The 16341-nt window shown below is 46.5% G+C and overlaps 2 protein-coding genes across 2 annotated transcripts; one reads left to right on the plus strand and one right to left on the minus strand.

Annotated features, from left to right (window-relative positions):
• The first annotated feature begins 2312 nt into the window (after positions 1-2312).
• Positions 2313-3685, plus strand: LOC308642972 (cytochrome c oxidase subunit 8B, mitochondrial-like). The gene is made up of 2 exons (XM_081282443.1): positions 2313-2500; positions 3529-3685. The coding sequence occupies exons 1-2, from the start codon at positions 2390-2392 to the stop codon at positions 3628-3630; spliced, it is 213 nt and encodes a 70-aa protein (XP_081138569.1). The 5' UTR covers positions 2313-2389; the 3' UTR covers positions 3631-3685.
• Positions 3686-4105: 420 nt separating this feature from the next.
• On the minus strand, positions 4106-16338 carry PSMD13 (proteasome 26S subunit, non-ATPase 13). The gene is made up of 13 exons (XM_081282438.1): positions 16105-16338; positions 14470-14548; positions 10997-11031; positions 10855-10910; positions 10628-10671; positions 10362-10448; positions 8761-8932; positions 7726-7805; positions 7506-7631; positions 5981-6043; positions 5328-5408; positions 5120-5236; positions 4106-4561 (listed from the first exon to the last, which is right to left on the minus strand). Exons 1-13 carry the CDS (start codon positions 16197-16199, stop codon positions 4466-4468), a joined length of 1131 nt encoding a protein of 376 aa, XP_081138564.1. The 5' UTR covers positions 16200-16338; the 3' UTR covers positions 4106-4465.
• Between the last annotated feature and the right edge of the window lie 3 nt (positions 16339-16341).

Here is a 16341-nt window from a genome sequence, read left to right on the forward strand (position 1 = left end):
CCCCTAATCTGGTCTGGAAACAACCAGAGTACCCTCTTGCCGGGTTTCTGTTCTCGCGACTAAAGGGCTCAGGGGTCACTCCAGTTAAACTGGGCTGACTGGGCTGCATGAAATAACCACACAAGAGACACAATGCCTTTTTCTTTGGGGTCACTGTGACGGCTCCTCTGACCTAAAGGTCCGCAGAGAGAGAGAGCGCGAGAGCACGCGCTGACCCCTTTTATTGAGGAGAAGCTATTCAAATGAGGCAAGGGGTCAGGTTTCAGGGGGCTGAGTATCTTCATGATGTCCACTGTCAGCAGGTTGACTGACACCTGGGTAGGCCACACCCCAGGGCACAGTAAGAGAAGGGGACACACACAAGACACTTCCATGGGAGATTCTATCCTAAACAGGGCAAGGGGTTATATTACAAAGGAACAGGTGAGTATAGCTTCACCCATGGGGCTGTAGCAAGACACACCCATGCACGAGACACCGACCACATTTCTGTGACTGAGCGCCTCAGCACCCAGCCGGGGAGTGTGACCCAGTCACGTGTCAGGTTGGTCTCCCACACCCTCTGGGATGTGGCCTTTATTACCATCATGACAATATCCTGCATCATTGATGGTGGAGCATCTTCCCTTCAGGTTTTCTCATGCCTGACTCAGCTTTGCATCTCCTGAATCTAGCACAGTGCCTGGCTCATGATGGAAACATCATACATCCTTATATCAACTTTTCCAATTGTCCACCCATCCACTAATCCTTCTATCTACCCACACATCCATTCATCCATCCATCTACACATTCACTCATCCATCCACTCATCCATCTACATTCACTCATCCATCCATCTATCTGCCCACCCACCCATCTATCCACTTACCCACCAACCCACTCCATCTATCCCCTTATCTATCTATCCCGATGCCCCAACTGTCCCACACTGACTGAAAACTCAGCTAAGCCATATTCTGCTGCTCTGGGCCCCAAACATTCAGTGGTGGACACACAGCCTCACAGGGCTTCTACTCTAGGTAGGAAGCAGACAGTGAGCAAGATGTTATCTGAGGAGATGTCATCTGAATCAAGTCTCATGATCGGTTGAGACACATGAGAACACGAAGGCACCAGTATGGGGATGGAAGTGTGCTGTGTGGGAAATGGCAGTGGAGCCTGTTGGGGGATGTGGAGCAGAGGCAGTGACAAGACCTGGTGCTGGGGGAGGAGCTGGGGTGGAAGAAATGTTTGAAGAGGGACTTGGGGAGGGTGAGGAACCAGTACCCTGGGGCGTGGTGCTGCTGGTAGGCAGGACCTGGAGTGTAAGCTCCAGGGGGCACTGAGGCTGCTGCTTAGACATTTTGTCTGCACAGTTGAAGTGGGTGAGGGAGGAGAGAGTGCCCTGCAGGGCCTTAGAAATGGGACCATAAAGTGGGGTTTGAGCACGTACTAACAGATTCCAGACATCGTGATTAATGAGGAGCAGCTGGGGGTGTTGAGGCTATCTGGACTATGGCCAGGTGAGGTTGGAGAGGTGGATAGAGAGAATGAGAGAAGCCTGGTGCCACTGGAGGTCGGGCAGGGGCTGGAGGAGGGAGCCAAGAACTACGCTGGGGAACTGAACTTGTATTTCATGGAATTGTGGGGAGGCAGTGTAGACAGGCCCCCAGGGCAGCAGTGGGGTTAGCACTGACAGAGACTGGATCAGTGGTATACGATACTGTTTGCAGTGCAAAGGAATGGACAACCACTATCTGCAGAAGCAAGGAGCAAGCCTGGGAAGCTATGGAGCCTGCTCAGTGGACTGTGCACTGGGACTGGACAGCCCAGCATGTTCAGCCCTGGGTGCCTTAACTGGGCACAGGAGTCTGGGGTCAGACAGTGTCCCGGCCCATAGCTGGCACTCAGAAAGTGTCTACTCCTCACCCTGTTCCTCTGCTGTGCGGTCAGTGCCTGCTCTCCTTGAATATGAGAAGGGGAGGCTGGGCTGCACGAGGAATCCACAGGTTGGAGAATTTTACAGAAACTGCATGGTACTGAGGGGCTGGCACCCTAAGAGCTAAGATTCACCTTTAGCCATCAGTTTCTCCTTCTTGCATTCTTAAGCCTGACTCCTCTGGACCTTCTCTATCACTGAGGTCCTCCTTTTCCTCAAATAAGTGACAGTTCTCTCTAGAAAGGTCTACATCTATCCACACTGTTAAGGGCTCACAGCCTTTTGGTGTCATATGGGGACAGCACACCAGGCTAGGCCTCTCCCAGTCCTACTCTCTGCCAAGCCCTGTGACTGGAGGGGACAGCTGCAGTTCCTTCCAGCTATAAAAAGACCTGACACCAAGTGAGCAGAGGACGTTCAGCCCTCGGGACACCTAGCTGACTTGGGAAGGAACTCGGCCCCAGAACCATGCTGAGGTTGCCCCCTATCACACAGCTGTTCCAAGCCCCCCTGAGATGCTGGGCAGTTCCCAAGGCCCACATCTCTGCCAAGCCGGCCAGAACACCTACCTCTCCTATGGTAAGTGACCTCTAAGACAGCAGTAGGTCATTCTGAGGACTTGGCCCATTTCCTAGGTTTGGGGGCAAAAACACAAGTCCAGGCTATTAATGGGGAGGCGACCATGGTGCTGGATGTCAGTGCTTCTGTCAAGACAATTGTCTTGAATGCCAGGAAAGGGGTCCTAAAGCCATTTCCTGCAGGACAGCCTCCCAAAGTGGCTGCCCAGTTCAGTGGTGGGCCAGGCTCCCCTTCTCAGGCCTCTCACTTTTTGGCAAAGGCCAGTGGTCAGAGGACACTCAATGCTGTGCGGACCTTGCTGTCTTGACTCCAGAGCAGTGTTTTAAGAATAAACAAATCAAGGTTTACAGGGTCACTTGCTCAAGGTCATGTAGCTAAGACCTGAGCCCAGGCTACATATGCCTTTAAGCCTCCGGGGGTTAAAGTCAACAGGAGGGACTCTAACCCCGCCCTCAACCTAGCTTTAGAAAGATAGAGGGGTGGGAGGCCTGACCCTGGCTTTTTCAGGGGGGAACTGAAAGTGAAATTTGGTCGGGGCTCTCTAAGTTCAGCCAGTGAGAAGGCGTGGCTCCAGGTGGGGTCCCTCTGCACAAATGGGGTACAGGCATGCACAGACACACAGGTGCAGCCGGTGGAAGCTGACCTCCCCACCAGGCTTCTGAACGGAATTATCCTTCATGGAAAGGGCTGTACTTATTTACAAGCAGTTTAAATCCCAGTTGTTTCTGCCATTCCATACAGCATAGCACCCTGCCTGTGGGGCCACAGGTATTGGAGGGGAGTGTGTACTGCTGTCCCTCTGTGGAGAGCAGCCAGGGTCTTGGGCCCAGAGCCCAGGGCTTTCCTCCTGGTCTTCAAGGCCACCCTCAGGGACAACAGCAGATGTCAGTACAGGGTACACATGAACAGCCTGAAGGCATGTGGGAGAAACACAGTTGGCCGAGTCAGAGGGAGTGGAGTGGAGGGGGGGGGGGCAGTGGCAGGCAGTCTCCTTCAGTGACCAGGCCTCATGTGCTTTCCTCCACCAGGAGCAGGCTGTGGGGATCTCGACCATGTTTGTGAGCTTCCTGGTTCCAGCAGGCTGGGTTTTATCCCATCTGGAGAGTTACAAGAAGAGCTCTGTAGCATGAAGGCCCTGTGGCCACCTGGGCAGTCCTAGAAAAGCACATTAAACTCCTTCTTCTACCTGCTGTTCACACTGACTCTTCTATGTACCCATGTCCAGCCCAGGCACTGCAGGGAGTCTCCTGCAGACACCCAACACTGGACTGTCCAGGAGCTGGCTCAATGTCAACAATGGGGCATGCTGGGGTACAGAAGTGGCCGGCTACCAGTGAGGAAAGGTGGCAATGGTGTGGAAACCTATGTCTGAGAGGAATCCTGAGTGGGCTTGAGGAGGGAATGGACACCCTTGTGTCTCTCCCGATGAACTTACTTGCTTGGTAGCCAAGAGCAAGGCTCTGCCCCAGTCCCCTGTATGTGGCAGGACGGGAGCCAAGACCACATCCCCACCAAGCCCTCCCTAGTTTCTGCTCAGGCTTTCTCATCTCTTTAGGCACAGGCTTGTCCTGGATGGTAAGACCAAGAACAGAAGCATAAGCAGGGTAAAGTGAAGGGGTTTATTACAGAAACATCCTGAATGCACTGGAAAATATGCACACATGGGTGGATGGGACAGAGACCCACCTTGGGGTGTTTGCAGACTTGAGAGCTTTCCCACTCACTTTTGCCCTCCCTCCTGAGGCCTGGAGACCCCTACCCCACTGCAGGTTAAGACACCCCCACCTAAGAGCCTTCCCCTGTGGCTGGGCTCCCATAAATGACAGTCCACCATTTTTACAGTGAGTAGTCCCTATTCCCAACAGGATCCAAATCCACACCCCAATTCGATGCAGATCTTTGTTGCCAGCTTCAGGGCCACAGAAGTGCCTCCCAGGTGAGGTGGGGCCACAGGGCACCAGGGTGCTAGGTGAGGATGTCATGGGCCTGGTGCTCCACTAGCATCTCCATGCTCTTCACATCTGTGCACCAGAATTCCAGGCGGTCCTTCATTCCCTTGATCTGAGGGCAAATCAGGGCCACATGAGCATTAAGATATGCAGGAGCCACAGGCCAACTGGGGCAGGTCTAACCTCTAACTCATTCTTGGGGCAGAACTGAGGATATCAGAGCTGGGGTGGGGGTGTGCAATGGGATCACCCAGGTCAATTCTTATCACAAGAAAACTTGCATTAAAGAAAACAGGCAAGAATAGAGGAAATCCACAGGATTAAACTTCCAGCAAATATAAATAAGATGGATTTATGCTCAGATCATGAAACCAGGAACATGTTTGATCAGAGCACCAATTTTCGGATTAAAAGACTTTTTTAAGATTAAAAGGCTTTATCAGTACAACCAACACCGTTGTCACAATAAACTTCTAAGTGTAGAGTCAGACCCTAGGCTTGCATCAACTGGGTTCTAAGAAAAGGCTTCAGTCCCCACAGTAATAATCCATTCCCCAAACCATGTGTACCGTGACGCCTTCTTCCTACGTGACTTCCGTCCCCATGAAACCAAGACAGCGCAGACATAACCCAACCCAACAAAGGCAAACCAGGGGCTCAGTGGCTTCACCTGCTGCAAATCCAGCACGCGGGGCTGCACCCAGGTCATGTGCACTCGCTTGTCCACCTCGTCTATGCTGCCCCTCACCAGCCCCACCGAGAGTGCCTTCATCACCAGCAGCTCCACCTGTGTGGGAGGGCTCCTGTCAGATACCCAGTGTCCTGCTCTGACAGGTGGCAGCTCTGCTGCTGTGATACCCCAAGCCTAAGAACTGTACCTCGTTCACTGTGATTTTAGCATTTTTGGCAATTTCTTCAAAAGTGAGCTGTCTGTGGTTGGCAGGTCGTGTGAAAGTCATCTGAAAAAAAATAAAATGCTGATTAACTACTTAAAATTGTTTTTCCAAACAAAAATGGGCTGAGATCTGATAGGTACATACATTTTAAAAACACAGATCATCTTCTGAGTACCCCATACAATAAAATTTTCTTAATGTGTCATATGTCTTACCACTAGGAACAAACTTTCAGCGCTTATTAATAAGGTTAAAGGTGAAAATAAGCTTTGCAGGAATTTTCAACAATAGCCACTACTATTTCTTGAACAGGTAATTGAAGCCATCATGTATCCCAAGACCAGGGGACACTGTGGGGAACCAAAAACAGAACCTCCATCTCCTGAGGAAGTTCACGTTCTGGTGGGGAAGGACAGACAAGCACTAGACCAGAGAGGATGTGCCATATCATCGGGAGGAAGGGGCAGCTCTTTCAGCTTAGACTACCCAGGAGGGAAGACCTGTCTGAGGGGTTGTCCCAGCCATGGGACGATGAGGAGTGGGGCAATGAGGAAGAAACACCACACAGGAGATGGGAGACGCACTGCTCACTGACCGAGGTCTTGAAGCACAACAGTGGCTTTGGTGCCACTTACCTCCATCAGGCACAAGAGCTGGATCTTCCTCAGAAGCTGTGCCTCATTGGCTGCTAAGTCAGGCTGTGAAGCACAGAAAGAGGAGCTGACTCTCATGTCTGTGCTTACCAAGTGACCTTACCTGGGTTCTCAATTTTTTTTTTTTTCCTACACGGTGGATGGAAAAAAAGCTGCGGGGAAGATCCAAACATGTACACTGCAGACTGCTGAGGCTCATTAACAGTTAAGTGACCTGAAGTTTCCCTTTCTTACGAAATCTAAGAAAAGACTGACTGATAGGCTGTTTCTCTAGAGAAGTGATCTGTAAGAGTTATGTACTGATGTTACAACACTAGAAGGCCTTTCAAGACTCGTGGCACAAGGCACTGCTAGTAGAGGACAAAGGACCTATCCTGGGCAGCCCTGGTAGCACTGCCTGCTTATGAGCACAGTGCAAGTGCAGTCTGAGGAGAACCCCGAGTCTTGGAGTTCACACAGATCAAAGAGCAAGTGATCAATTTATAATGAAAGACTGACTTGCAAGGAACCGAGAACACTTTCTGCAAGACCCATGCAGTGTGTGGGCTCTCCACAGAGGTGAAGCGAAGGTGAAGCCAGCCAGGGAGAGTGGACAGGTAGCTTAAACCACATGAGTGGCAGCTCACACCCTGGCACAGGAACTGGACAGGCATAGGGAGCATGCACCTCTGAGTATCTTTTCTTCTTCTAAATTGCTGTGGCTAGCCAGCTTCCTCCCTCCTCACTTTTTTTAAGAGAAGGTCTTGTTATGTTGCCCAGGCTGGTCTCAAAGACCTGGGCTCAAGTGATCCCCCTGCCTCAGCCCACCATGCCTGGCTACGGCTCCCTTTCTGAGTGGTACATTTTTTGCTGAGACAGTGATGTGTCACCAGGAACAGCCAGGCCTGATGGGGCCTGACGCTTCTGCCTCTTCATAGCACCTTAACAACCCTACCCCATTGCATACAACTGGTGTAAGTTGTTGTAAACTTTGCGAAAATTTAAAGTTTCAGAAAAGTACAAAAACAAGACAACTATGATTCCCATCACAGTTAACATTTTAGTAATATCTGTGTCTAACATTAGAATCCCTACCACTCAGAGCCCATCCCTACCACCTAGATGCCCCACTCCTGGAGCTCTTCTTCCACCACCACACCTCCTCCTACTCCATCACCTGTCTGCTCACACTTATTTTGTCAGCAAAGTGCTCAGTTCTTCCTATGTCTTTCCACCCACCCCATGGTCACAAAGAGCACAGCACTTCTGCTGGGAGGGTTCTGACACCCACTCCACTCAGCAGAGATGAAAAGTGCATTGTGTTCTGTTCCCCCACACACCCTCTACCTTTCCTTAGTGCAGTCACTGCCCATGAGACACCTTGTTCTGTGTGAGGCCAGGCCTGCCACGGTTCCTCCATGCCCAGGGTCGCCTGGGTGCCTGCAGTGTGTGGGGAAGATGCTAGACCAACACTCTTGGACAGTGGGCATGTGAGAGGACAAGCAGGGCCAGAAGCCTATGGACCCACCTGCTGGCCCCAGGCAGTCTTCAGAGTTTGGAACCTGTCTACATCACCACTGTTAAAGGCATAGAGAGTGTCGATCAGCCACTGCCGGTCTGTGCTCCTCAGGGACTCCAGCACAGGGTGCATGAGCTGTGGGGACAGACAGTACAGGTGGTAGAAGGCCAGTTCCTCCCTGCGCCCCTTCCCAACCCATGCCAAGGAGCCAGTGCCTGGATCAACTTACGAGCTCTCCAAAGTTAAAAACCCCCTCTCCAAGAAGTCCTGCAAGTCCCAGTGTGAAGGCTCTCTCCTGCTGCTCAGACACTATGGCAACAAACCCAAGTCAACAAATACTAGTCCAGTTAGGCATTAAAAAGCACATATAACAAAAAGTAAAGAAGCCATTCTTGGTAATGGTAACCTCACAAAGCATTCGTTTGGATGATTCTTCTAAAGTACTGGACTGACCTGGATTATATCAGGGATCACAATTACAAGTTTTGTGGAAAGAATGTTCATTTATTACTTTTCCCCTAAATATATGCATCTCTTTGCTCTTCAGTGTATACAACCTCCTGAAGTAATGAGTTCCTCCAACACTTCGCCTGCTGTGGAGTCACATTGCCACTCCACTGTCTCACATCCCAGTCAGTCAGCCCCTCTCCTCCAAACTATGATTCATTTGCTTGCTTTCCCATGCAGCCCAGTCCTATACCTCTTGACTGCATTAGCTGCTTCTTCAATACACTTTGAGATACTACAATCAAAACTTCATCAACGTATTTAAGAAGTGGTGGTTTCTATACAATGTGGGAAACATCTAAATTATGTAAAAGTTATCTTTCTAAATACACACTCTTTGCACTTCCCCCCAAATTCTCTGGTTACTTATTTCCACACTCAGGCCCTTTAACGACTATAATTCATTCCCATGGATCTGAGATTCAATTTCAGAACAAGGGTCTCCGCGTCAGGGATTTGAGGCAGTCGTCATCCTGCAGGGGATGAGGAGGTACTTACACTGCTGTACTTCCTATAAGATTTCTGACTTGGACAACAACACGCTTGGGGGAGGAGGAGCACAGGGATTGGGAGGAACCAGCCTTGTCATCTGAATTAAATGCTGCAGGCAAATATGAGGTAGAAACTAAAGCATAAAGAAATCTTTCCACCTATTCTTCCCAAAGGGATGAATCCATGTGGGCAAGCTTCCCTGCCATCTTACAGCTGCTACATGAGAACGTGCTCCAGTGTGACATGAACCATAGAGGCCACGTACCTGGCAGATCCTTGATATCGACACAGCCCAGAAACCGCAGGGCATCTTTGTAGTAGGATGCATGGTTTCCAATTGTTTGATAGTATTTACTTGAGAGATCGTAGAAACGACTGTGAACTGATGTCACACCAGGCAGGTTGTTGAGCATTTCTTCAACATCTTCAATTGTTTCCTACACACAAGTAGTAAAGTTGTCTTCTGACTTTAAAGATTTTTAATGTCATATAAAAATGAAAAGCACAAGCCACAAAGGCAAACATGGAGAAATGTAAACCTTCAATTTATACAAAACAGAGCAAAAAGTACATAGGTGATATATAAATATTCGTATATATTTATTGTATGTGTGTATTTTTCTTTGGTAGTACTGGGGACTGAACACAGGCCTAGGTAAGTGCTTCTACCACTGAATTACCCCCCAAATCCTATATGTCTGGAGACATGGTCTCACTACGTTTCCCAGAACTTGCCTTTTCTCCTGTCTCAGTTACCATGACACCCCCAAGACAACTTATTACTAGGAAAAGACAATTATAGCATGCGTAATCCCACAGGAATTATGACCAGGGAAATATAAAGAACTCTTACAAATTGGTTGGTAAAACACAATAGAAAAATGGACAAAAGACAGAGGCAATTTTACAGAAGTAAAGACATGAATGGAATGGCTGATAAGCTATCAGTAACCAAATCCCTTCACAGGAGACCAGATATGTATGTTGTGAAACTCTTAGATAATGAACCACTACATACGAGTAAAAATGAACTGGTTCCACGTATCAACACAGTGACTCAACTCTGACTCAGTGACACGCATCTACCCACTAAGAGAGGATGAAGCAGCAGGACTGAAAGTGTCAGGTTGGGGAGGAGCATGTGTGCTGCTTTAGTCCTGAGCTGGCTGGGGCAGGAGAGTGCCCATTACAGTATTCCTTACAGTTCTCTATAGCTTTTGGTGTGTCTTAAGTACTTTAGAACAAAATGCAACAAGTATGCATATGGGCTAGGACTGGGAAGCAATGAGAACAACGAGAACATGAACACTTTAATTATTATTGCTAAATTTTCTTTAATGTTATCATTACCAAAGCAAAACAAAAAATACACCCAGGCTCTGGTTAAATAAGGTGGACTAACCACATGTGTGGTTTTTGCTGCCACTCTTATTGACACGTGTCCTCCAAATTGCATAAAAGTGAAAATAAGAAAGGCATAAATCCAGACAGGAGACTTCAACAACAATCTAGGGGGCAGAGAGAGAATGGGGGAGCAGCACATGACCTGCAGTGCCGGGGATACTGCCGTTGGTCATAGTGAACCCAGCTTAGGCCCTGGGAGTCCTGAGAAGAGGGACAAATAGGGGCACAGGGAGTGCTCTTTTGATGACGAGTAGGAGCATCATATCAGCAACTTACTTGTAAATGATTTGGAAAAAGTATGCATGCACTCACAGAAAGATGAGGCAAAGGCAGTAAAAAGCAATGGGGAATTGGGCCAAAGGCATGAGAGCTTTTGGTGCTACTTTCCCAACTTTTCTGTAACCTCAAAAGTATTTTTAAATAAACATTCTTAAGTCAGAGAAATCTCTTACAGAATCTCACCTTGGTGACCTGCAGGTCCCCAATGTTTAACTTCAAAGCTCCGATTGCTGTTTTACACAGGATCACTGCCTCATCGCTGCTTTTCACCTGAAGATGTTGAAGCACAGTGGAGTCTCAAAAACCAGGACAGCCAAAAACCACAAAGCGAGCCCCTACCCGTGCAGTAACCCAATCCACAAGCTGGAAGATGAACGCTTTCTAAGAATATGGACACAAACTGTAAGTCACAAATAGTCCAGAAAGTATTGTTCAGATCCCACATTCACCTTCTCACGAGTCTTTTCCAGAAATGTAAGAGCCACATTAGGATCTAGAAGAAAAAGAACTAAGTCAGAAGACTCATCAATAGTATGTTTCTAGCAGCTGAGACACATTTAGGCAGGACAGTCTTTAGGGCTTGATAATGTCTATCCAATTATACTTCAATTAAATTATAGTTGAAGGGCACTTTACCATTTGAATCTTCTCCATTATGAAATAAAGTGAGGCTTACCAGTCATTTGTCTCACCACATGAAGAATTATTTCTACCAGGGACAAAGGGTTCACCCTAAAATATAAAATACCCCATTTCTGAGTGTCAAGGAGTATTAGTGGACTCATTTGCAAAGTAAAAAAGTGACAAAAAGAGTTTACCTGTGTTCAAATTCACTGATGAAGTTTTCATAAAGCTGTGGAACCAATCGTGGAGAGTAAGTACAGGATGTCTTTCATTGGGAAAAATCAGACTCTAAACACCATTCTTATCAAGTTTTGGCTTTCCAAACCACAATGCTCACCACATGTACTTACTCACAGAATAAGTGCTGTGTACATGTTTGCTGATGGCAGGACACCCACCTTAGAACTTAAGCTCATATACATGACTAACAATGTATTATTAAAAACAGAACAAAACAAAACCCACCACCAGGGTTTCCTTCTGGCTTTGGAAATGAGGACACTGTTCTAAAGACCAATTCCTATATTCTTTCTCCAAGGTACTCCAAGTACAAAAAACTGTCCACCTGGAATGTCCACTAATCCAACAGAACAGAGTTCCTTCAGATTTTAAAAGGCTATAGGCTAGTTATGTCTCATTACTAAATTTCTTAGCCACTCACATACACTGGGTTACATCCTCAGACCCTGGCTAGGCCTGTAGATACAGAATGAGGTAAATCCTAAGCTTTCAGGGATCTCCTGGGATAGCGGAGAATGAATGAATGACAATAACATGAGTTTAAGAGAAATGGAAAAAGGCATATAAGAAGGTCAGCCAAATGTGAGGATCCAAAGGCTATTCCCACGTGGTGACAATTGAGCTTCAAGCAATGAAGAGCAGTTGCAGAGGTGGATGTTTGGTGAGGCAGAGAACATTCCAGATAGGAACAAATTACACCAAGTTTCAAGAGTACTTCTGAAGGACACAGAGTGGGAGGCACTGAGGATTGGTCTCGGTTCTAAAGGCAAGGTTGAACCAGGGAGGGAAGCAGGACTGAGGATAGAGGACTGCAAGGAAGATGACAAGAGATACCAGTTCAGGGGAGAGAGGGGAGCAACAGCTGTGAGGATGGATAAAGGGTCTGAGAGACGTTTGTCAGTAAGTTGAATCAGACTTGATCAGACGTCAGCTGGTCAAAGAAGTGTCCCCTGGGCTAGTGACCAGAGAAGCAGGAAAAGGGAATGCCCGGTGTGAGAGAAGGAAGCTTCAGTTTGGATAAGAAGAACCTGAACTTCCTGTTGGATATGCAGAGAGAAAGATGGAAATGTCCCTGTGGCAGTTAGATATTTACATCTGGAACACATCCAGCTCAACAAAGTAACCTGTATACTACAGGAGCAATTTCAAAGACATCGTCCTCATTTACATTAAAAATTTAGGACAGAGACCAGTCTTCAGTGCCTCCCACTCTGTGTCCTTCAGAAGTAATCTTGAAACACGGTGTAATTTGTTCCTATCTGGAATGTTCTCTTCCACACCAAACATCCACCTCTTCATTCCTTGAAGCCCAGTTGTCACTGTTTTAATTTTCTAACACCTCTAATAATTTTTGGAGCTATTTATTTATTTAGAGAGAGAGAGAGAATATTTATTTTTTAGTTTTCAGCGGACACAACATCTTTGTTTGTATGTGGTGCTGAGGATCGAACCCGGGCTGCACGCATGCCAGGCAAGCGCACTACCGCTTGAGCCACAACCCCAGCCCTTTTTGGAGTTATTTAAACAAAGAAGTCTACCAAGTCCAGGAACTCAAAATTTCTTCTGGTGACTATAAATTCATGAACACCATTCATGTTACAATTATGTGGGCTGGTTCTGAACAATTTTTGAGGACTATTTTATCCATGAAAAAAGAAAACAAGTCTGTTGATCTGAATGTCACATTACCTGAGGTTGAACAAATTCTTTGTCATGTGTGTAAAAGTGATTTAAAGATAAGAAAGTAACGGGAGAGGGATGGGAATGGGAAATTCAATAGAATGAATTGGATATAACTTTCCTATGTTCATACATGAAAACACAACCAGTTTAATTGTGAACTATATGTCTTTATAATGTAAAATCATGGAGTGCAAGTATTGAGATATGTCTTAGGACTTGTTTTTTGGATTGGGGATTTAATGCAGGTGCACTTTACCACTAAGCTATATCCCTAGTCCTTTTTATTTTGAAGATAGGGTCTCAGTTAAGTTGCTAAGGCAGGCTTCAAACTTATGATCCTCCTATTTCAGCCTCTGGAGCTGCTGGAATTACAGACAAGTACAAGCACTCCCAGGTCTTTTTTCATTTTCCACATGATTCAGAAGATGAAATGCTCAGCAAAATCTTCAGGCTCACAGATAACTGAAAATTTCTTGGGTAGAAAAATGTCAAATTGATGGGTATACAAACTGATAGTGGGGCTGGGGTTGTGGCTCAATGGTAGAGCGCTTGCCTGGGGCGGGTGAGGCACTGGGTTCGATTCTCAACACCACATAAAAATAAATAAAAATAAAGGCATTGTGTCCACTTACAACTAAGAAAAAAGAAAAAAAATGATGATAAGGTAGGTGGTAACCTTTACTATGTGCACTATAAAGTAACATATTCAGGAGAAATAAGCTATAATTATAAGCTAGCTATAATATAACAATATCTAACTCAAAATCAGAGAATGTCATCAAAGAGTAAGCTGTCAGGAAAGACCTCAAAGAGGAGGCTTCATGTGTGAACACACCCATGGGGATTTGTTAGGGATCTGAAGAGGGCTAGGAATAGTGTGTATCCTCTTTATTCTTCCTGTTGAAAAAATTCTAAAAGTGCTCTATTATTGAGGCAGCATGATATTGTGCAGTCCCCCCTCCAACTACCCATTCTCAACTAACGTACAAAAGGTGCCCTGTCTTCTACATTACTCAGGACAGATGTCTGTGTAAGCAGAGTCAGACACAGGTGAGGGAGAGGAGTAAAGGGGTTACCTAGAAAATGACCTACTGCAATATCTCTCTTCTGTTTCCTACTGTGTCCCCTAACTGGTTTTTATTTTCCATTTTTGAGAAAGTTTTCCAAAAGCGGCAATTAAAAAATTTCTTTTTTACCAGGGCACACTATAAGACAGTGTTTTAGGCTAGAATTCTATTTATTTTTTGAAATTTATTTACTTTTTGAGATAGGGTCTTGCTGTGTTGCCCAGGCTGGCCTTGAATTCAGGATCTTTTTTGATCTTATCCTCCTGAGTTTATAGGCGTATGCCATTGTGCCTGCTGCTGCTGCTGCTTCTTCTTTTTTTTTTTTTTTTGGTTTGGTGGTGCTGGGGATGGAAAGCACATACTTCATGCATTGGGCTACACCAGCCCTGGTTTAGAATTTTAGAAACTGAATGCTCTTCTGTGGCTTATTAGCTGTGACCTATGGAAAATTACTTAACCCCTTATGCCTGCTTCCACACTAAAAAAGAAAAAGAGATAAGAATACTACTTGTCTTTCAACATTGATGTGAAGAGTAGGAATAAATATGAAACTCCTCACAACATTCCTGGAGACAAAGTTATTTCTGAATACGTGTAGTTCATTATCATTATCATCTATTATTGTGAAAAGTCCTTGAGTATATTCTTATAATATTCATATGACACAAATCACTTACTTTAATGAGACCATCTCCTTGGGCAAAGCATGGATCCTGCACAAAATCAAGCACTTGAAGTGTCAGCTGATGCCATAACCTGGAAAACACAAGGCCCTTCAGATAATCAACCAAAAGGTAGCTGAGACCTCTGGAACCTCAGTGTTCCAGCAGATAACAAAGCTGACCAGTCCTGGCTGCACAGAAGAAGGCTAGTACAGATGGTAATAGACCTCAGTTCTTTTCACTCAATGTTTATGTCACATAGAGCTGACTTACTCTAAAACACAGGTTTCCCAGCTATGAAACAGAGAATTTCTGTTTAGACTACTTCAAAAAAATCAGGAGGTTCAACTGGAAACAAGAGTTTTGGAATCAGACAGCTAAACTGAAATCTAGTCTCTCTTATTCATTGGGTGAGTATCTCAAAGAAGTTGAGGATACCAAGTTTCAATTTCCTCATTCATGAATGGGACACGAAGGAAGAAATAAGCTAATAATATACTTGCAGGACATTGACACAGCACATTTCTTAAAAAAAAAAAAGGGGGGCCAATATTTAACAGTACAGATAAAATGCTTTAAAAAATAAAAAGTACTTTGGGCTGGGGTTGTGGCTCAGTGGTAAAGCACTTTCTCAGCATGTGTAAGGCAGTGGGTTTGATTCTCAGAACCACATATATATAAATGAATAAAATAAAGGTTCAACAACTAAAAAATATAAATATATATAAATACAAATACTACCCACAAAGCAATTTTTTTGCCAAATACTAATACTTTTCTCCAAAAAACTGCTATTAGCAGGCTACTGAACAGCATCAAAACATGCTGTGCATGGGCTGGGATGTGGCTCAGTGGCAGAGCCCTTGCCTGGCATGTGTGAAACCCTAAGTTCAATGCCCAACACCATTAATAACAAACAAGACATGCTGTGAAAGATTCTATGCTAAATATCCATCAGGAAGGTTCCTACAGCAGATGTGTTTCCCTATGAGCAAGGTCTAGGCCAAAACTAACGATTTACTCTACTCATTTAAATAGAGGTTGGTGCTTAGCAACAAAAAATTGTTCTGAAGTTCACCCTGTTTCTGAAGGAATTCAAACTCTGAGATCTCTGGAGGCACAAAGCCAGTGTGAAATATTATAGAAAGTAGAAACAATGGGAGAGCGGCAGTGGTTGCACCCTGTGTGATCAGCTATAGAATCAAAGGAAAACCTCGGCTCATTGGTTTCAGACCATAAGAAAACTAACTGTAGATTCACTCACACTATGGCGTGGCTAAATACAAGTCTCCAAGAGCTGTTTCCCCACAAGGGTGGCACTCTGGCTCTGAAAGTGTGCAAAAGCACAGGCCAACACCGAACCCCTGTAGTGACACCAGAAGAAGGGAGAGTTCAGAAGCCTCAGTCACAGCGCCTAGGGCAGGAAAGCAGTGAACCCTAGATCCCAGACCCCTACAGCTCTGGCCCTTAGTCCTGCTGGGCTGTGGCCCCTCTTCGTCCTAGGCCGCCACCCTCAGGACTGCACAGACCTTCCCTGGCACAGCCCGTCCACTCTCCCCACACGTCCCGCTTCCTCGGGCCTCCCAGCCTCGGGTCCGAGCGCCCACAGCCTGTCTCGGACAGGCCCTGGCCCCTTGTGTCGCTGCTCACTTCTTCGTGTAGAGCTCCTCCAGACGGTGCCACACGGCTGCCTGGCCGGGCCCGGAGCTCTGGCTCTGCTGTAAGAAGCCCGGTACATCCTTCATGATGGCAGGAATAAGCCGGGACAGGGAGAGCGCCGAGGTGTCAGGGCCGCAGGGATGGCGGCCGGAAGTGCTCACTCACTTCCGGCCCGTGTGGCGCGGGGCGTGCCGGGAGCGTCGCCGCTGGCTCCAGCGGCGCGCTGTC

The sequence above is a fragment of the Spermophilus citellus genome, assembly GCF_964194105.1.
Source record: "Spermophilus citellus genome assembly, chromosome: 2".
NCBI lineage: Eukaryota > Metazoa > Chordata > Mammalia > Rodentia > Sciuridae > Spermophilus > Spermophilus citellus.

What these genes read in the sequence shown, in the direction of transcription:
- LOC308642972 (XM_081282443.1), top strand. Translation starts at nt 2,390, where the DNA reads ATGCTGAGGTTGCCCCCTATCACACAGCTGTTCCAAGCCCCCCTGAGA. An exon ending in GAACACCTACCTCTCCTATG is followed by an intron (nt 2,501 to 3,528) that starts GTAAGTGACCTC and finishes TTCCTCCACCAG; the next exon opens with GAGCAGGCTGTGGGGATCTC.
- PSMD13 (XM_081282438.1), bottom strand. Translation starts at nt 16,199, where the DNA reads ATGAAGGATGTACCGGGCTTCTTACAGCAGAGCCAGAGCTCCGGGCCC. An exon ending in TTTTTAACTTTGGAGAGCTC is followed by an intron (nt 7,632 to 7,725) that starts GTAAGTTGATCC and finishes CTGTCCCCACAG; the next exon opens with CTCATGCACCCTGTGCTGGA. An exon ending in CTAAAATCACAGTGAACGAG is followed by an intron (nt 5,237 to 5,327) that starts GTACAGTTCTTA and finishes CCTCCCACACAG; the next exon opens with GTGGAGCTGCTGGTGATGAA.